Source organism: Heterodontus francisci, chromosome 3 (genome assembly GCF_036365525.1).
Source record: "Heterodontus francisci isolate sHetFra1 chromosome 3, sHetFra1.hap1, whole genome shotgun sequence".
Lineage (NCBI taxonomy): Eukaryota > Metazoa > Chordata > Chondrichthyes > Heterodontiformes > Heterodontidae > Heterodontus > Heterodontus francisci.
The window spans coordinates 32074960-32096949 of NC_090373.1; the positions used below are offsets into that span (position 1 = coordinate 32074960).

At 44.3% G+C, this 21990-nt stretch overlaps 1 protein-coding gene across 1 annotated transcript in view; it reads right to left on the reverse strand.

Moving 5' to 3' along the window:
• Positions 1-19782, reverse strand: part of LOC137366750 (pecanex-like protein 1) — a 329693-nt gene extending 309911 nt beyond the window's left edge. The window contains exons 1-2 of the mRNA XM_068028407.1: positions 19467-19782; positions 1521-1738 (exon numbers count right to left, since the gene is read on the reverse strand). Coding sequence (XP_067884508.1) covers positions 1521-1738; positions 19467-19619 — 371 coding nt within the window. The 5' untranslated portion in view covers positions 19620-19782. The remainder of the gene's footprint in view (positions 1-1520; positions 1739-19466) is intronic.
• Between the last annotated feature and the right edge of the window lie 2208 nt (positions 19783-21990).

Genomic DNA, 21990 nt, shown 5'->3' on the forward strand with positions numbered 1-21990 from the left:
GCCAAGATCCTGTAATGTATAGGGGAACTTTTGAATGGAAGTAAAAGTCAAACAGGGAGCATTCCGTTGAGATTTAGAGTATAATGTACATGTCTTCATGTTCTGCTAAGATTTTAAGTTTAAAGAAAAAGTGATTTCAAATTGTAGTGTTGTTCATCGTGCTTACTTTTTAACTCTTGTATAGTACTTTTTTTTTAAACGTGAAATGTTGTGGCGTAATTCATTCAGTAATAACTGGGAGTTTGAATTCTTTTTTAAAAAGTTACTAGTCTCTAATGGGATCCTAACAGAGTTAAGATACAGATCACTCATGATCTAACTGAATGGTGGAACAGGCTTGAGGGGCTGAATGGCCTCCTCCTGTTCCTATTCAATTCCAAATCTCTGCTGAGTTGCATGATCCAAATCAGGATAAGGGTTGGACATAAACTGGTATTGGTGCCCACAAAGAGAATGGAAAAGAAAGAGAAATGAGCTAGGGTTGGCAATTGCTGATCATTACTCTTGCGCCTCTGCATAAATAACTGGCTGATGCTCAACATCTCAGATAACTCATTAAGAATGGCCACTTGGAGCAAAGTACCAGAAACTGGACCGATGAAGTCAGGGCGCAGTGGTTAGCACCGCAGCCTCACAGCTCCAGTGACCCGGGTTCAATTCTGGGTACTGCCTGTGCGGAGTTTGCAAGTTCTCCCTGTGAACCGTGTGGGTTTTCGCCGGGTGCTCCGGTTTCCTCCCACAGCCAAAGACTTGCAGGTTGATAGGTAAATTGGCCATTATAAATTGCCCCTGGTATGGGTAGGTGGTAGGGGAATATAGAGAAGGTGGGGATGTGGTAGGAATGTGGGATTAGTGTAGGAATAGTATGGATGGGTGGTTGATGGTCGGCACAGACTCAGTGGGCCGAAGGACCTGTTTCAGTGCTGTATCTCTAAATAAAATAAAAATAACTTTAGTCACAGTCAGAACTTTCAGGGGAGGAGCATTGGATTTGCAAAAACAAATTCCCCATCCGAAGAAAGAAAGCCTTGCATTAAATAGCACCTTTCACAACTGCTTTACAGCCAATGAAAGCAGTCACTGTTATAATGTGAAAAACACAGCAGCCAAATTGCACACAGCAAGATCCCACAAACAGTAATGTGATAATGACCATATAATCTGCATTAGAGATTCTAGTTGAGGAATAAATATTATCCCCAGGACACAGGTGAGAACTCTCTTCTTTTTCCGATAGTGTCGTGGGATCTTTTAAATCCAGCTGAGGGCAGTTGGAGCGTCAGTTTAACATCTCATTCGAAAGATGTCCTCTCCACCACCAGTGCAGCACTTCCTCGGTACTGCACTGAGTGTGTCAACCTGGATTATGTTTTCAAGTCTCTTGATTGGGTCTTGAACCCACTGAGCCATGACTAATGGTACAAACAAAATGAATCCTGATCTTGTAAATATCTAAGACAGTATACGTGAATCATTCTTGACAACTGGTTCACAAAGATTATGAATTTGTGCTCACTTACCTAGGACTAACAGAAGGCATCGGTTCTGGTTCACTATTGTCCCGTGCTCCAGATCCAGCCCTGTCCTTTGTGGAAGCTGCAGTCCGAGCACTGTGATGTATTATTTCTCCTTCCTCAAACATAAGGTGAAGCCGATAATTAATCGTCTTTATCACAGTAAAAAGGAGAGCTACCATACCGCAGTAAATCCCAAGGGCGACTTTGCTGGGAGATGCGGCCTGCAAAACAGATCAGGAAAACAGGCTTTCGGAGATTAGTCGTCACTTAAAAGTTTATTGATACATTAGAACACGTCTTTCCTGTGCAACTTTGTAGAGTCAATTCACATTTCAAAATTCTTTAATTTCATTGTATTTAGAAGCGTTAGAACTTCTTTATTCTTTCACGGGATGTGGGAGTTGCTGGCTAGGCCAGCATTTATTGACCATCCCTCATTGCCCTTGAGAAGGTGGTGGTGAGCCACCTTCATGAACCACTGCAGTCCATGTGATGTAGTTGCACTCACAGTGCTGTTATGAAGGGAGTTACAGGATTTTGACCCAGTGACAGTGAAGGAACGTCGATATAGTTCCAAGTCAGGATGGTGTGTGGCTTGGTGGTGGTATTCCCGTGCATCTGCTGCCCTTGTCCTTCTAGGTGGTAGAGGTTGTGGGTTTGGAAGGTGCTGTCGAAGGAGCCTTGGTGCATTGCTGCAGTGCATCTTGTAGATGGTACACACTGCTGCCACTGTGCGTCGGTGATGGAGGGAGTGAATGTTTGTAGATGGGGTGCCAATCAAGCAGGCTGCTTTGTCCTGGATGGTATCGAATTTCTTGAGTGTTGTTGGAGCTGCACCCATCCAGGCAAGTGGAAAGTATTCCATCATACTCCTGACATACCTTGCAGACGGTGGACAGACTTCTTTATGTCTATCCTATCAGATCATTTGATAATTTGAAAGACCTCCACCAGGTCATCTTTCAGTCATCTCTTTACTAGGGGAAAGAGCCCCAGCCTGTTCACACTTTCCCGATAGGCATAACTTCTCCATTCTGGTATTTGAAGGAAAACAATGGATCTTGCACAAGGATAATCAAGCTTACATACGAACATATGAATTAGGAACAGGAGTAGGCCACTCAACCCCTCGAGCCTACTCTGCCATTCAATAAGTATATGGCTGACTGATTACTCCACATTTCCACCTACCCCTGATAACTTTCCACCCCCCTTGCTTATCAAGAATCTATCTACCTCTGCCTTAAAAATATTCAAAGACTCTGCTTCCACTGCCTTTTGAGGTAGAGAATTCCAAAGACTTACGACCCTCTGAGAAAAAAATTTCTCCTCATCGCTGTCTTAAATGGGTGACCCCTTATTTTTAAACAGTGACCCCTAGTTCGAGATTCTCCCACAAGGGGAAACATCCTTTCCACATCCACCCTGTCAAGACCCCTCAGAATCTTATATGTTTCAATCAACTCGCCTCTTACTCTTCAAATTCCAGCAGATACAAGCCTAGCCTGGCTAATCTTTCCTCGTAAGACAACCCACCCATTCCAGGTATTAGTCTAGTAAACCTTCTCTGTACTGCCTCCAACTCATTTACATCCTTCCTTAAATAAGGAGACCAGTTTTGTACACAGTACTCCAGATGTGGTCCCACCAATGCCCTGTATAGCTGAAGCATAGCCTTCCTACTTCTGTATTCAATTCCCCTCGCGATGAATGATAACATTCTATTAGCTTTCCTAATTACGTGCTGTACCTGCATATTAACCTTTTGCGATTCATGCACTAGCACACCCAGATGCCTCTGCATCTCAGAGCTCCGCAGTCTCTCACCATTTAGATAATATGCTTTTTTATTCTTCCTACCAAAGTGGATAATTTCACACTTTCCCACATTATACTCCATTTGCCAGGTCTTTGCCCACTCACTTAACTTATCTATATCCCTTTGTAGCCTTCTTATGTCCTCTTCACAAGTTACTTTCCTACTCACTTTTGTGTCATCAGCAAATTTAGCAACCATACCTTCGGAACCTTCAGCTAAGTAATTTACATAAATTGTAAAAAGTTTGAGGTCTCAGCACAGATCCCTGTGGCACACCACTCATTACATCTTGCCAACCAGAAAATTACCCATTTATGCCGACTCTCTGTTTCCTGTTAGGTAGCCAATCTTCTATCCTTGCCAATATGTTACCCCCTACACCATGAGCTTTTATTTTCTGCTATAACCTTTGACGTGACACCTTATCAAATGCCTTCTGGAAATCGAAGAACAAAACATCCACCAATTTCCCTTTATCCACAGCACATGTAACTCCCTCAAAGAACTCCAATAAATTGGTTAAACATGATTTCCCTTCCACAAAACCATGTTGACTCTGCCTGATTACCTTGAATTTTTCTAAATGCTCTTCTATAACATCTTTAATAATAGCTTCTAACATTTTCCCTAAGACAGATATTAAGCTAACTGGCCTGTAGTTTCCTGCTTTCTGTCTCCCTCCCTTTTTGAATAAAGGAGTTACATTTGTTATTTTCCAATCTAAAGGAACCTTCCCCAAATCTAGGGAAGTTTGGAAAATTAAAACTAATGCATCAACTATCTCACTAGCCACTTCTTTTAACACCCTAGGATGAAGTCCAACAGGACCCGGGGCCTTGTCAGCCCGCAGCTCCAACAATTTGTTCAGTACCACTTCCCTGGTGATTGTAATTTTCTTGATTTCCTCCCTCCATTCCATTTCCTGACTTACAGCTAATACTGTGATGTTACTTGTATCCTCAATAGTGAAGACCGATGCAAAATATCTGTTCAATTCATCTGCCATCTCCTTATTATCCATTATTAATGCCCCAGACTCACTTTCTATAGGACCAATGCTCACTTTGTTAACTCATTTCTTTATAAAATATCTATAAAAACTCCTATTATCGGCCTTTATACTTCTAACTAGCTTTCTCTCGTACTCTAATTTTACCTTCATCGTCAATCTTTTAGTCCTTCTTTGTTGTTTTTTATATTCTGTCCAATCTTCTAACCTGCCTGCCATCCCTGTGCAATTATAGGCTTGTTCTTTAAATTTGATGTTATCTTTAACTGTTTTAGTTAACCACGGATGGCGGATCCCACCCTTGGAATTTTACTTTCTTGTTGAAATGTATCTATTCTGTGTATTCTGAAATATCCCCTTAAACGTCTGCCACTGCATCTCTATTGACTCCAGAAGCTTCTTGCAATCTTGCTTATTCTGTAAATTTCTCTGAGTAGTAGTAATTTAGACACAAATACACTGAAGTAATGCAAAGAAACAAGTCATTTGGCCCAAATAGTCCATTGTCAGTGTTTACCCTACACATGAACAAACAGTCCTAATCACATTTACTCACACTGTTCCCCTATCCTTTCAACCACTTTTCCTTCATGCAGCTATCCATCCAATCTAATCTTGAATTGTCGATGATTTAATTTGTGAATCTATTTCTATCTCAAATCTTGCAGCACACAATATATTATCTTCAGTACAGATGCTGGAACAAACTGTATATGTCCCCTGCTTCCTATTAATAGCACTCCAGAGACAGTAGTTTTCTCAGCGGGTGCAATGCTTCATTTTTATTTCTGCATATGCCAATCTATTTTCCCACGTGTGCAAGTGCAAATGTTGGCTCACACTATGTTTTTTCCACTATAAATAACTTTACTCCTATTCCTTCTGAGCTGTGATAAGCCACAGTTAACAGCCACCTTTGGCACCTCATGTAAGTTCTAAACCAGTCTTTCTGCCACTTTACGCCTTTTTCCTCCTCAAGGCTGTGTGTAAACCAGGTATCATATACAAAGAAGATTGATGCACATTTGGTCACCTGTCCTAATATCTCATGTGGCTTGCTGTCAAATTTTGTCTGATTTATGCCTTCAGATGTTTTTCTACATTAAAGGTGCTGTATAAATGCAAATTGTTGTTGTTGCATTCCTGCAATTGCTTATCCCAGAGACCTGGGGATTGTGGTCATTTTAACTATCCCAAAGACCCCAGCTCCAGGGATTTCAAGATTCCAGAACTAAGTAATGTATAGATCATATATCACAACAGTGGTTCTCAAACTAGGGTCCACAATGCACGGCCAGCTTTACGGTGGATGACTATGCAGAGCACCGTGGACAACAGTAAGTGCGTGAACCATGGGTGGAGGAGTTTTCTGCTCCCCTCCTTGGTCCTGCTCTCCCCCTACCCCTCCGTACTTTGCCACCTCCCTGTTCCCCAGTATTTTTTCTGTGCTCTTCTCTCTCCATGCTGTACTTCCCCAGTGCTCCTGCTCTCCCTCTGCTCCACAAGCGCTTTCTCCATGCTTTGCTCTCCCCAGACTCCTGTCCTCTCCAGGCTCTTGCCAAGGCTAAACAGATTCTGCAGTGAGAAGCAGGCACGCCCATCTATCTCACTGATAAGTGAACACCTGTTTTCTTAAAAGCATTATTAAAACACTGTTTACAGGCAACACTTTCATACTATGAGTATTATATCACATTATAATTTAGATGGGGGATCTGTGATTACTACCCATTTGAAAAGGGGTCCTTCAACCAAAAAGGTTTGGGAACCACTGGATTACAGCACAGAATCAGGCCATTCCCCAATCAACTCATGGTGATTTTTCTTTAAACAGACCCCACTTTCCTGCTCACTCTACTGAACCTTTAACATTCCCCCTTTTTTTTTCCAAACAGTTGCCCTTTAAAAGAATTTACTCACTCTACTTCAAGAACAGAAACTCTAGGCGCCTGTTCCTTCTGTTTCATATTTTCACTATTCTGCCTACTGAGAGTACTGTGGAATTAATACTCCGTAGAGGACAGTTCCTTGGGTTTTTTCATTAAATTCAAGGAAATTATCTCCCAACCACTGCAGTTCAATCTCTTTGGATCAATCAAGGGTCAGTAACTAGAGGACACTGATTTAAGGTAATTGTAAAAAGAACCAGAGGGGAAATGAGGAGAATTATTTTTTATGCAGTAAGTTGTTATGGTCTGGATGTACTGCCTGAGATGACAGTGGAAGCAAATTCAATAATAACTTTCAAAAAGGAAAAGGAAAAAATTACAAGGCAATGAGGCAAGAGCAGGGGAGTGGGACTGTCTGGATAGCTCAATCAAAGAGCTGGCAAAGGCACGATGGGCCAAATGGTCTCCATCTGTGCTGTAAGATTCTATGTCATGTGAGTCAGCCTTCCTTGTGACAACATCCTGGGACTCAGGACCATTCACAGGCTGCTAGTTACTGTGAACATAGCATAAAGAGAGTGGCTCTTAGTTGTTGAGGTATCGTATCTACAGAGAAAAAACAATTACTATGTTCCTGTGTTGGAAATGAGTTGCAGCAATTTCTTCAATCTACATTCAGGCACTGGACATTTAACCATTTACAAGCAATGGGGTTGAACTTTGTCAACTGAACTGTGGTCTCTTTGTGAACCATCTGATGAACAGGTACAAAACTTTGATTTATGTTGCACCCTTAACGTAGTAAAACACCCAAGGCACTCTATGGACTGTTATCAAACAAAATCTGACACTGATCCATATAAGGAGATATTTGGGCAGGTGGCTTAAAGCTTGGTCAAAGAGGTAGATTTGAAAGAGCCTCTCAAAGGTGAGGTAGAGAGTTGGGAGGTTTAGGGAACTAATTCCAGAGCTTAGGGCCTCGGCAGCTGAAGGCACAGCCTCCAGTGCTGGAATGCTTAAAATCAGGGATGCCCAAGAGGCTAGAATTGGAGGAGCACGGAGATCTCGGCAGGTTGTAGAGTTGGAGGTGCTTACAGAAATAGGGAGGGGCAAGGCCATGGAGGGATTTGTAAACAAAGATGAGAATTCTAAAATCAAGGCACTGCTCAACCAGAAGTCAATGTAGGTCAGCGAGCACAGTGGTGATGAGTGGACGGGACTTGGTGCGAGTTACAATATGGACAGCAGAGTTTGGATGTTCATGTTTATGGAGGATGAAAGATGGAAGGTCACCCAGGAGAGCACTGGAATAGTCAAGTCTAGAGGTCACAAAGGCATGGATAAGGATTTCAGCAGCACATAAGCTGAGGCAGGGGCGAAGTCGGGCGATGTTAGAGTTGAAAGTAAGCAATCTTGGTGATGGCGCAGATATGTGTCGGAGGCTTATCTCAGGGTCAAATACAGCACCAAGGTTGGGAACAGTCTGGTTCAACCTGAACCAGTGACCAGAGAGAAGGATGGAGTCGGTGTTCAGAGATCCGAGATTGTGGCGGGGACCGAAAACAATGGATTTAGTCTTCCCAAGTTTTAGATGGAGGAAATTTCAGCTCATCCAGGACTAGATGTCAGACAAGCACTCTGACAATTTAGAGGCAGTGGAGGAGTTGAGAGAGGTGGTGATGAGATGGAGCTGGGTGTCGTCAGCGTACATGTGGAACGTGACGTTATGTTTATGGAGGTCACCAAGGAGCAGCATAGAGATAATAGATGCGGGACAAGGATCGATCCTTGGACATGTTTTATGTTTGCTGCTATGTGGTGTCAGCCATGGCTCAGTTGGTAGCACTCTCACCTGAGTTAGAAGGTTATGGATTTGACTTCCACTCCAAAGACTTAACAGTGCAGTACTGAGGGACTGCTGCACTGTTGGAGGAGCCGCCTTTCAGGTGAGACATTAAACTGAGTCTGCGTCAGCCCTCTCAGGTGGACAGAAAAAAAATCCCATGGCACTATTCGAAGAGCAAGGGAGTTTACAACAATGTCCTGGCCAATATTTATCCCTCAGCCAACAATACTAAAATAGATTGTCTAGTCATTAACACATTGCTGTTTGTGGGAACATGTTGTGTGCAAATTGGCTGCCACATTTCCTGGGTTATGTCATGCCCAGTAAATATATCATATTCCTACTTTTAAGCTGCAAACTTTATTCAATGTAGAATCTTTGAAGTTGACTTTCTTTTAAAAAGGGGACAATGTGCTGCAAGATAGCCACCAAATGTCAGTTGACTCGGCCTGTATATTCAAACTGTCTCATTGTCTCGAAAGGACAAAGGGATACATTCCATACTGAGGTGTCAATTACACCCATCCTGAAACCATCAAGAGACATTCCTGAATTGAATGTTTTTTCCTGAAACAAAGAAGGTGTGAAGTAGCCACACATCAATGGATGGACATGGATTCCATATCCTTGTCCATTGTGCGGTCACACCACGGGAGAGGGCCATATGTTCATGTGTTTAGGGTTCTAAAAGAGATAGCTGCAGAGATAGTGGATGCGCTGGCTATGATTTTCCAGAATTCCTTAGATTCAGGAATGGTCCCGTTAGATGGGAAGTTGGTAAATGTTACACTGCTTTTCAAGAAAGGAGGTAGAGAGAAAACAGGGAACTGCAGGCCAGTTAGCCTAACATCAATAGTTGGGAAGATGCTGGAAACTATTATTGAAGAAGTCTTAACAATGCACTTGGAAAAGCATAGTATGATTCGAACAAGTCAGCATGGTTTTACTAAAGGGAAATCCAGTTTGACAAATTTATTAGAGTTTTTTGAGGATGTAACTAGTAGGGTAGATAAAGGTGAACCAGTAGATGTAATTTACCTGGATTTCCAAAAGGCATTTGATAAGGTGCCACATAAAAGATTAATAGGCAAGATAAGGGCTCATGGTGTTGGGGGTAATATATTAGCGTGGATAGAGGACTGGTTCGCAGATAGGAAGCAGAGAGTGGGCATAAATAGGGCATTTTCAAGTTGGGAGGCAGTGAATAGTGGGGTGCCATTAGGATCAGTGCTGGGGCCTTGGCTATTTACACTCTTATGTTATTGACTTGAAGAGACAGAGAGTAATGTATCTGAGTGTGCTGATGATACAAAGCTCAGTGGAAAGGTAAGCTGCGGGAGGACAGAGAGAGGCTGCAAAGAGATATAGACAGGTTAAGTGAGTGGGCAACAAGTTGGCAAATGGAGTATAATGTAGGGAAGTGTGAAGTTGTTCACTTTGGTCATAAAAATAGAAAAGCAGAATATTTTTTAAAATGTGTGAAACTGGTAAGTGTTGATGTTCAGAGAGGCCTGGAGTACTCGTGGAAGGAACACACAAAGTTACCATGCAGGTGAAGCAGGCTGTTAGGAAGGCAAATGGTATGTTGGCCTTTATTGTAAGGGGATTGGAGTACAGGAATAAAGAAGTCTTACTAAAATTGTACAGGGCTTTGGTGAGACTGCACTTGAAATACTGTGTGCAGTTTCGGTCTCCACATTTAAGAAAGGATATACTTGCACTGGAGGCGTTGCAGTGAAGATTTACTGAATTGTTTCCTGGGTTGAGGGGGTTGTCCTATGATGAAAGGCTGAGTAAATTGGGCCTATATTCTCTGGAGTTTAGAAGAATGAGAGGCGATCTAATTGAGATGTACAAGATTCTGAAAGGGCTTGATAGGGTAGAAGCTGTAAGATTGTTTCCGCTGGTCGGGGATCTAGAACGTGGAGGCACAATCTCAGGATAAGGGGCCAATCATTTAGGACTGAGATGAGGAGAACTTACTACACTTAAAAGGTTGTGAATCTTTGGAATTCTCTACCCCAGAGGGTTGTGGATGCTCCATCGTTGAACACATTTAAGGCTGGAAGAAATAGATTTTGGGACTCGCAGGGAATGAAGGGATATGGGGAGCAGGCAGGAAAGTGGAATTCAAGCCCAAGATCAGCCATGACCATATTGAATGGCGGAGCAGGCTCGATGGGCCATATGGTCTACTTCTGTTCCTATTTTTTGTGTTCTTGTGTTCTTCTGTCAACGAACAAAGACTCTATTTTGATGGATTTTGACCTTATAAGGCAACCCTCTAGAGCAAGAGAGAGGGAGAGATCATAGCAACCTCGCAGAAGGAGTCCAGCCAAGGGCTGTGGAAAGATTCAGCCTAACAAGAAGGAGCAGCCCTGCTGCTGATTCTACACTTCAACCTGGTGCAGCAGAGAACTGAAAGTGACCGCCACGTCCAGTCTGAAATCTTAACCACAAGGGATCTACAAGACCTCAACAAATTCAAAACTCCAAACAACCCAGGCCTGCACCTTTAAAAAAGACTGTCCTACTTAGAAGATTCAACAGGTCTACTGTAAACCACGAACATCTACCACACCTTGAACCACACCCTTTATCTTCTATCTATCTGCTCTTGAGAGTGCATGTAAGACTGAATGCGTGCGTGAGAGGTTTTGCGAACATTTCGGGGAATGAATATTGTTCAATAAATAGTTAATCTTCTGCTTTAAACATTCAAGAAAACCTGTCACTGTCTGTTTATTTGGCAAAACACTCAGGGGCTAACTGATCATTTTAAACAAAACATGATTGCAGTCAGTTGGGAGGTGAACAGGGGGAACCACCCACACCCCTTACCGCCTGTCTGTAACTGTTACAACAGTGACTAAACTTCAAAAAGTGCCTCATTGAATGTAAAGCACTTTTAGATGTCGTGAGGTCATGTAAAGCACTGTATAGAAGCAAGGTTTTTCTTTTGAAATAGCTGCATATCTCAAATCACCTTAGTTGTGGGCATGAGTAAAGAACATGTTCACGAGCTCCCGTTCTGTTAAGTTCTTTTGAAAATACCATAGAATCATACAGCATAGATGGAGGCCATATGGCCCATCGTGCCTGTTCTGGCTCTTTGCTGGTGTTATCCACTCCTCTGCTCTTTCCCAATAGCCCTGTAAATTTTTCCCTACAAGTATTTATTCAATTCCCTTTTGCAAGTTACTACTGAATCTGCTTCTACAACTCTTTCAGACAGTACATTCCAGATCACAATAACGTGTGTCAAAAATGTTTCCTCATGCTACCTCCAGTTCTTTTGCCAATCACCTTAAAACTGTGCCTTCAGGTTACCGACCCTTCACAGTTGAACTTTAAAATAACTAGTCTAGGCCTAACGGTAACAGTGGCAAGGGCATATTTATCGCCCATCTCCAGTTTCCGAGGCATTGGTGGGCTTTCTCCTTGGTTCTTTGATGTACGGCACAGTGGCACACTGGTTAGCACCGCAGCCTCACAGCTCCAGCGACCCGGGTTCAATTCTGGGTACTGCCTGTGTGGAGTTTGCAAGTTCTCCCTGTGTCTGCGTGGGTTTCCTCCGGGTGCTCCGGTTTCCTCCCACAGCCAAAAGACTTGCAAGTTGATAGGTAAATTGGCCATTATAAATTGCCCCTAGTATAGGTAGGTGGTAGGGAAATATAGGGACAGGTGAGGATGTGGTAGGAATATGGGATTAGTGTAGGATTAGTATAAATGGGCGGTTAATGGTCGGCACAGACTCGGTGGGCCGAAGGGCCTGTTTCAGTGCTGTATCTCTAAATCAAATCAAAAAAATCATGTACCTGAGGTGACAGCAATCTCACAATGCTGTTAGATAGAAAATTCCACATTTGACTTAAAGAGGACAAGAGCCAGTACTTTGCCATATTAAATAGTCCCTCAGCCCCATGGCGGCCTGTGCTGCAGTGTAATTAAGAGGAGAATCTGGGGAGGCAGCTACTGTATGCACTTTGTTCATGTGTATAGCCTCATCTGCTTGTTCAAGCTGAAAGATATTCCAAAGCAAATTGTAAAGGAAGAGGAGTGACAGAAGAATCAGAGATTGTTGCATGAATATTTCCTCTGGGGTGATGTTAAATCAGTGTTGTCACAACCAACCTTTATCTCATACACACCAGCAACTCCCTCTGGTGGAAGTGGCCTGCTCCATCAGCACTAGGCTACTCCTAGCAACTTGACCACTCAACAAAGCCATCAGGAAGTGCTTGATTTCAGCTAAAGCTTCCTTGGCATGCCACTACATAACATCACCAATTTCCTCTGCCCCACTTCCAGGTTTAACTTCAGAAGGAGTACTGGACATGTAAGCAATCTCTTCCCAACACAAATCATGTCTCTCTAGCACAAAGTGTCTTAATTTAATGATAAAAGTTTCTGCAACTAATTCCAACTCTTTGTCCTTGAAGCTTTTCTTTTTTGAGTTTCTCCCCATTTCTTTTTCTCGACTGGCCATTTTCCCCCCTAGTACACACCACTGTACTTATGTCTGTCACACCTTTGAGAGAGAACTGGACTGGTTCTTGGCTGGGGCAGAAATCTCATTATATCAGAGGGCACCAAACGGTTAAGTCACGATTAATGTGGTCTCCTGGACTAGTCTCGATTGCCTAGAGTGTTTGGGGAGGAATTTTAAGATTTCTGTCCCCTTTGATTTCTGATCTGCTTTTTAGCCTCTCCCAGGCACTGAGGGAGTAGGGAATCTATTGCCAAGATCCATAAGGCATCACAGCTGTATGAGACAGGCTGGATGGGGCAGCTGGTCTTTTTCTGTCCGACATTTTCATAAGTGCACGTGTAATTCATTGTTATCCTGCATTGTGCATATTGTTACTATTTGAAGTTTGCAAAATTGTACAAGTGCAATTTACCCACCAGCCAGGAGCTAACTGAACAGGCTCACTAGGCAAGAAACGTTTTTCCTTAGCGGAGGTGTCAATAACCAGGGGGCATAGATTTAAAGTAAGGGGCAGAAGGTTTAGAGGGGATTTGAGGAAAATATTTTTCACCCAGAGGGTGGCTGGAATCTGGAACACACTACCTGAAGGGCAGGAACCCTCACAACATTTAAGAAGTATTTAGATGAGCTCTTGAAATGCCATAGCATACAAGGCTACAGGCCAAGTGCTGGAAAATGGGATTAGAATAGATAGGTGCTTGATGGCCGGCACAGACACAATGAGCCGAAGTGCCTGTTTCTGTGCTGTATAACTCTATGACTCTATTCCTGATTTGTCTTTCTCGGGTTCAAAATGACCTCACACTTGCCCATATTGAATTCCATGGGCCACAGCTTTGCCCACTCATTCAATTGGTCTCTGTCCCATTGGTGGAATTGACCAGAGCTATCATATTAATCAGAAACAGCTTTACCATCCTCAAGGATTGCCTATCCCTTCGACGTTAATGAGTAACCCTTGATTTAATATAATTATGAGACACCTGCTAAGCCCACCATTCTCCCTCTTCCCTAACCCTCCTCTCCTCCCCCAAGTCCCTTCCCCTTCTCTAACTTCACCATTCCTCCTCCCCTAAACCACACTCCCATCCTCTTTCCCCTCCCTACCCCCTCTAAAACATTTACATCTCCACCCTCTGCTTCTATATAAAACAGCCACAGTTGACAAAAGAGGCGACAGACAACATAAAACTAAAGAAAACTGCATACAACAGTGCCAAATAGAGCACAGATCCAGGGGACTCGGACAGATATAAAGAACAGCAAAGGAAGACAAAAAATAGCAAGAGCTGTGAAAAAGAAATACAAAAAGAAACTTGCAAGGGATATCAAGATTAACACAAAAAGTTTTTACAATTATATTAGAAGGGCAAGTCAAGAGTAATGTGGGCCCTTTAAATTGCAAATTAAAATAAGGAAATAGCAGATTTGTTGAATAATTACTTTGTATCAGTCTTCACAGTAGAGGAAGAGGATGATATACCTGACATTCCAAAGAAGGTAATAATGAATCAAGGACTGGAACTCAGTACAGTTAACATAAGCAAGGAAACAGTATTAGAAAAAATGGCACTAAAGACTGACAAATCCCCAGGACCTGATGGTTTCCACCCCAGGGTTTTAAAAGTTGCCAAGAGAAATTGCAGATGCCTTAACCACAATTTTCCAAAGTTTTCTCGATTCAGGAATTGTCCCTTTAGATTGGAAAATTGCAAATGTAACTCCATTGTTTGAGAAAGGTGAGAGAAATTATAGACCTGTCAGTCTAACTGTTCTAGGGAAGTTACTAGAATCTATAATTAAGGACAGAGTGACTGAGTATTTAGCGAAATTTGAACTGATTAGAGACGGCCAACATGAATTTGTAAAGGGTAGGTCATGTCTAGTGAACCTAACTGAATTTTCTGAGGAAGTAACTGAAGTATTAGACAAGGAACTGTCTACGGATATAGTTGATATGGGCTTTCAGAAGGCACTTGATCAGGTTCCATATAAGAGACTGCTGGCAAAAATTAAAGCTCATGGAATTGAAGGCAAATTATTGAACTGGTTAAAGATTGGTTACAGGGTAGAAGACAGAGAGTAGGGTTAATGGGTATGCAATCAAATTAGAAGGAAGTGATTAGTGGTATCCTACATGGATCTGTGCTGGGGCCTCAACTATTCACAAAATGTATTAATGACTTGGATAACACAACAGAGAGCCATAAATTCAAGTCTATTGATTACAAGAATTGGCAGAATAGTAAGTAGTGTAGACGGGAAGCATTAAATTACAAAGAGAAATTGATAAATTAAGTGAGTGGGCGAAACTACGGCAGATGGATTTCAATGCAAGTAAGTGTGAGGTCATCCTATTTGGACTAAATTTAAATTCTTTAAATAATTAGAGGGCAATAATATAACGTGGAGAAAGTTTTGCTACAGCTATATAAAGCCCTGGTCAGACTACATCTGGAGTACTGTGTACAGTTCTGGGCACTGCACCTTAAAAAGGATATGTTGGCCTTGGAAGCAGTGCAGTTTCACCAGAATGTTACCAGGGCTGCAAGGTTTAGGTTAGGAGGAGAAATTACACAAACTAGGCTTGGAATACAAAAGTGTGATTTGATTGAGGTTTTTAGGATTTTGAAAGGAATTGATAGAGTAGATAAAGAGAAATTTTTTCCACTGGTGGGGGAGTCTAGGACAAGGTAATATAACCTTAAATTTGGAGCCGGGCCATTCAGGGGAGAAGATAGAAAACACTTCTTCATGCAATGGGTGGTAGAATCGTGGAACACTCACAACAACTTGTATTTATATAGTGCCTTTAGCGTAATAAAATGTTCCCAAGTCACTTTACAGGAGGGTTATGAAAAAACATTTAACACACAAGGAGATAATAGTCCAGATGACCAAAAAGCTTAGGCAAAGAGGTAGGTTTAAAGGAGTGTCTTAAAGGAGGAAAGCGAGGTAGAGAGGTGGACAGATATAAGGAGGGAATTCCAGTGCTTGGAGCCTCGGCAGCTGAAGGCATGGCCATTGATGGTGGAGCAATTAAAATTGGGAATGCTCAAGAGGCCAGAACTGGCAGAGCACAGAGATCTAGCGGGAGTTGTAGGGCTGAAGGAGATCAGATAGGGACAGGCAAGGCCCTGGAGGGATTTGAAAATAACAATGAGAATTTTAATATCGCATTGCTTGACCAGGAGCCAATGTAGATCAGCGAGCGCAGGGGATGAGTGGGACTTGGTACAAGTTAGTACATGGGCAGCAGTCTTGAACGGCTTCAAGTTTGCAGAGGGTGGCCAACCAGGAGTATGTTGGAATAATTAAGTCTAGAGGTAACAAAGGCATGGATGCAGTTTTCAGCAGCAGATAAGCTGAGGCAGAGGTGAAATAGGACGATGATACAGAGGTAGAAATAGGCGAGTATGTGATAGGAAGCTCATCTCGGGGTCAAATATAACACCAAGGCTGTCAACAGTCCGTTTCAGCCTCAGACAGTTGCCAGAAACAGGGATGGAGTCAGTGGCAAGGGAAAACCAAAAAAACCTACTACAAAAAGCAGTAGATATTAATTAATAATGTTAAATCTGAGATTAATAGATTTGTGAAAGTCAAGGGTACTAAAGGATATGTAGCCAAGGAGGATTGATGGAGTTACGATACATAGGAACACAAGGTCATTTAGCCCCTTGAGCCTGTTCCACCATTCAATGAGATGATGGCTGATCTGCAATCTAACTCCATATACCTGCCTTTGACCCATATCTCTTAATACCTTTGGATAACAATAATCTATCCACCTCAGAATTAAATTTACAATTGCCACTTCTGCAAAAGTACCAAATTTCTACCACCCTTTGTATGTAGAAGTGTTTCCTCATTTCACTTCTGAAAGGTGTGACTCTAATTTTCAGACAATGCATCCTAGTCCTAGACTCCACAACTAGTGGGAATACTTTCCCTCTATCTACCCCAGGGTGTCAACCTTTTTGCATGGGGGGGGGGGGGGGGGCACATTACAATTTTTGTCTTACATAGGGGGCCGGAAATTTCGGAAAGATAAAGGCATTAAAAAGTTATCTTATTACTAATCAAAACACCAACAAATGTGCATTTTTGTGAAGAAACATTAAATGAAAAGATTAATTTATTGACTTACTTTCTCATCACTATGTTGGACACTGATTGAGTGAGATTCCTGGCATTTTTTTGCTTGCACAAGTAGTCAATGCCTGCCCGCACACTATTTGCAGGATTGCGGAGTATTCCAGATAGATGTCCATCTGTCAGAATTGATCTTGATCTGTCTGTCTCTCTCTCCCTGTGTTCCCCCCCCCCATTGTTGTCCTCGCTCTCTGTGTCTACCCTCTCTCTGTTCCCCCCTTATCTCTCTGTCCCCCCCCGTCTCTCTCTGTCTCTTTCCCCCACTCTTTCTCTGTCCCCACCACCCCCCCCCCCAACTTTCTCTATTCCCTCCTCCTCTCTCTATTCCCCCCTTTCTCTCTCTCTAACAGTAGTAGGGCGGGAGCGCTCAGCACAGCAGCTTTGTTGTTGGTCAGTCATTTAAAAAACATCACGCTGTCAGTTTCACAGCTGACAGGTGCTGACATCGGAAACAGCGGTTTCGGGCAGATTCGGGGGTTTCCAGCAGATTTCTGATGTCAGCACCTGTCAGCTGTGAAACTGACAGTGCAATGTTTTTTAAAGCTGGTCTGAAAGAAGACAATGGAAAATTTCTCATCTCTGAAATACATCCGCGAGCCGGAGGGAAACCTTTGACAGGCCAAATCCTGGCCTGTGGACCGCATGTTGGACAAACCCGATCTACCCTATCTTAGTATCCTGAAAACTGCGATCAAATCACTCCTTAACCTTCTAACTTCGAGAGAATAAAATCTTAGTTTGTGTAATCTTGCCACATAATTTAACCTTTAGAATCCAGATATCATTCTGGTAAACTACGCTGCACACCTACCAAAGCCAATATATTCTTCCTTAGGCACAGTGTCCAGAACTACTCACAGTACTCCAGCTATGCTCTAACCACGGCTTTGTATAACTGCAGCATAACTACAACCCCCTTATATCCTAATCTTCTATGTATAAAGGCCAGCATTCCACACAACAGCCATAAACTCATTGAATAGCCGAACAGGCTCCAGGAGCTGAATGACCGACTGTTCCAATAACTCCATCCTCCCTAACCCCCTCCACTTCTCCATGGACCCATAATAATGACCCCATAGCCACATCCCACCTCCCTAACCCTGACCCTTCCCTCTTCCCCATGGCCCCTCCCCATAATCCCACCGCTTCGGTAAGGCTTTTGATAAGATCCCGCATGGGAGATTGGTTAAAAAGATAAAAGCCCGTGGGATCCAGGGCAATTTGGCAAATTGGATCCAAAATTGGCTTAGTGGCAGGAGGCAGAGGGTGATGGTCGAGGGTTGTTTCTGCGAGTGGAAGCCTGTACCCAGTGGTGTACCGCAGGGATCGGTGCTGGGACCCTTGCTGTTTGTAGTGTACATTAATGATTTGGACTTAAATATCGGAGGTATGATCAGTAAGTTTGTGGATGACATGAAAATTGGTGGTGTCGTAAATAGTGAGGAGGAAAACCTTAGATTACAGGGCAGGTAAGATGGGCGGAGCAGTGGCAAATGGAATTTAATCCTGAGAAGTGTGAGGTAATGCATTTTGGGGGGACTAACAAGGCAAGGGAATATACAATGCATGTTAGCACCCTAGGAAGTACAGAAGGACCTTGGTGTACTTGTCCATAGATCACTGAAGGCAGCAGCACAGGTAGATAAGGTGGATAGGAAGGCATATGGGATACTTGCCTTTATTAGCCAAGGCATAGAATATAAGAGCAGGGAGGTTATGATGGAGCTGTATAAAACGCTAGTTAGGCCACAGCTGGAGTACTGTGTACAGTTCTGGGCACCACTATAGGAAGGATGTGATTGCACTGGAGAGGGTGCAGAGGAAATTCACCAGGATGTTGCCTGGGCTGGAGCATTTCAGCTATTAAGAGAGACTGAAAAGGCTAGGGTTGATTTCCTTAGAGCAGAGAAGGCTGAGGGGCGATATGATTGAGGTATACAAAATTATGAGGGGCATTGATATATTAGATAGTAAGAAACTTTTTCCCTTAGCGGAGGGGTCAATAACCTAGGGGCACAGATTTAAGGGAAGGGGCAGAGGGTTTAGAGGGGATTTGAGGAAAATAATTTTCACCTAGAGGGTGGTTGGAATATGTAACACACTGCCTGTGGTCGAGGCAGGAACCATCACAACATTTAAGAAGTAGTTAGATGAGCACTTGAAATACCATAGCATACAAGTCTATGAGCCAAGTGCTGGAAAATGCCATTAGAATAGTAGGCGCTTGATGGCCAGCACAGTCACAATGAGCCAAAGGGCCTGTTTCTGTGCTGTATAACTCTATGACTTCCTTGGCCGTGCTCCCTAGCCCTCCCCTAACCCTGCCCCTCCCATTGCTCCTCTCCTAACCCCACCCCTACCATGGCCCCTCCCCTAACCCTGCCCCTCCAGTGGCCCCTCCCCTAACTTTGCCCCTCCAGTGGCCCAGCCCCTGCCATGGCCCCTCCCCTTACCCTGCCCCTCCTGTGGCCCCTCCCCTAACCAAGCCCCTCCCCTAACCCAGCCCCTTCATGGCCCCTCCCCTAACCCGGCCCCTCCCGTGGGCCCTCCCCTAACACGGCCTCTCCCGTGGCACGTCCCCTAACCCGGCCCCGCCCCTGTAGCCCCTCCCGTGGCCCCTCCCCTAACCCGGCCCCTCCTCGAATCCAGCCTCGCCCCTGTGGCCCCACCCCTAGCCCCTCCCTACCTCCCATAGTTCCGCCCCTCCCTGGCCCAACCCCCTCCTCTGCCACTCACCAGGTGCAACACGAATGGAGCTCCGAGTAGCGCGATCCAAAGGTACAGGTGGAAGGTGTTGGAGAAGCCGCTCTGCTGAGGCTCCAGATAGCAGCCGCCCGTCACCACGGCCCACACCCCCCGCCGGAGGAGGCCGACAAGCTGCCAACCCATCCCGGACACTCTCCTCAGCCCCGGCAGGAATGCGGCTCCGGGTCGCCCGCAGCCACCATTTTACTCAGAAGCGGCTCGCGCTTTCCCTCCTTCCCATGATCCTCTCGCCGCAGCCCGTACCGGGGTTCACCCCAGGCCCGGGAGAGTAACATGAACCGGGGTTCACCCCAGGCCCGGGAGAGTAACATGAACAAGGGTTCACCCCAGGCCCGGGAGAGTAACATGAACCGGGGTTCACCCCAGGCCCGGGAGAGTAACATGAACAGGGGTTCACCCCAGGCCCGGGAGAGTAACATGAACCGGGGTTCACCCCAGGCCCGGGAGAGTAACATGAACAGGGGTTCACCCCAGGCCCGGGAGAGTAACATGAACAGGGGTTCACCCCAGGCCCGGGAGAGTAACATGAACCGGGATTCTCCCCAGGCCTGTGAGAGTAACATGAACCGGGGTTCTCCCCAGGCCCGGGAGAGTAACATGAACCGGGGTTCACCCCAGGCCCGAGAGAGTAACATGAACCGGGGTTCACCCCAGGCCCGAGAGAGTAACATGAACAGGGGTTCACCCCAGGCCCGGGAGAGTAACATGAACCGGGGTTCTCCCCAGGCCCGGGAGAGTAACATGAACAGGGGTTCTCCCCAGGCCCCCGAGAGTAACATGAACCGGGGTTCTCCCCAGGCCCGGGTGAGTAACATGAACCGGGGTTCTCCCCAGGCCCGGGAGAGTAACATGAACAGGGGTTCCCCCCAGGCCCCGGAGAGTAACATGAACAGGGGTGTCCCCCAGGCCCAGGAGAGTGGTCCATACTGGAAACCCCTAAGCTCAGGAGAGCAACATGTACCTGAGTTCCTCCAGGCTTCGGACAGCAACATGTACAGGGCTGTCCCGGACGTGGGAGGGCAGCGCGTACCGGGGCTCTCCCTGCAATATTCCGCATATTGTTAGCTTAATACAGGATATGTAAAGAATCTGCTGGATTCAAAGAAACAGGAACTTTATTGAAACATGTCTTACTGCTGTAGCTTACATCTTCCAAGAGACTGCAAGAGGGATCCATACCACGTGGTATTACATCACTTGCTGTGATGCAGTATAATTATCATATTAACTCAGTAATAGCCCAATGTTCAGTATAATGCATTATACTACATCTCTTCCCAAGTCTCTGATTTCCATTTCTACATGACAATCGCTGTGGCGATTTCACATGTCTACCATATCGAGTCCTCTTCTCCTTTGGAGAGGATTAAGGTTTTAAGTCCCCTGAGCACGCTCTCTGAATCTGTTGTGCAACAGTGAAATTGGTAGATGACTCGGGTTCATCATTCGGGTCGTCTTCTGGATTGGTGGATGAATGCAGCATCGCTGGTCCATTAGATTTTGCAGATGATTGATTCCCAGGATAGGAGGCTACTTCTGTATGACCACCAATGCACATCTATTTGTCTCACCATACCATGCTCTGCTTGGATAAGGTAGGACTGTGGATATGGTGTCTGTTCAACCACTTCTCCATAATGAGCTTAATTTCGGATCCAAACTGGCCCTTCTGTTTGGAGGTCTGGTAAGTTTTGTGCCTTGTGACATTTGTCATAGTTCCACATCTGCTGGATGAGCTCTTTCCTCTTTCTCGCTCACTTTGACCAAGTCATCAACTCGTACTTGTGGCATGAGTATGTGTGTGAGTTGGGTTGGGTTTTCAGTCTTCTTACTAATAGGAGTTCACATGGCGCAAGACCATTTTGGAGTGGAGTTGCGCGATAGTTCTGAAGTGCAAGTTGGATGCCATCGTTCTTTAGCAATGCTTTCACTGTACGCACTCCTCTTTCAGCTTCACCGTTGGCTTGTGGGTATCTTGGTGAGCTGGTGGTATGAACAAATCCATACGATACTGTGAACTCTTTAAAGTATTCATTGGCAAACTGTGGTCCATTGTCTGAAATTACAAGGTCTGGGATTCCATGTGGTGCAACTATCTTCTTCAATGATGTAATTACTGCCTCAGAAGTGTGACCCTGAAATTGTTTGACTTCTATCCATCTTGAATAATAGTCTGTTACAATCAAGAGCATTTTACCTCTGTGTTCAAAAAGTCCATCCCAAGATGTTCCTGTGGTCTTGATGGAAAGGAAGATAACATCAATGTTTCTGTTGTCTCCTGATGATGAAAAGCACAATCACAGAATTGTACAGTACAGACAGAGGCCATTCGGCCCATCGTGTCTGCACCAGCTGTGAAGGAATATAGGTATAATAGGCTTGATTAAGTAGAATTTGGAAATAGTGTATTATGCCTTTAGAGTTAAAGATTGAATAAATGGTTAGTTTTCAGAACTCACTGAAGTTCTCCTTTAAGATGGTAGAGTTAAACATT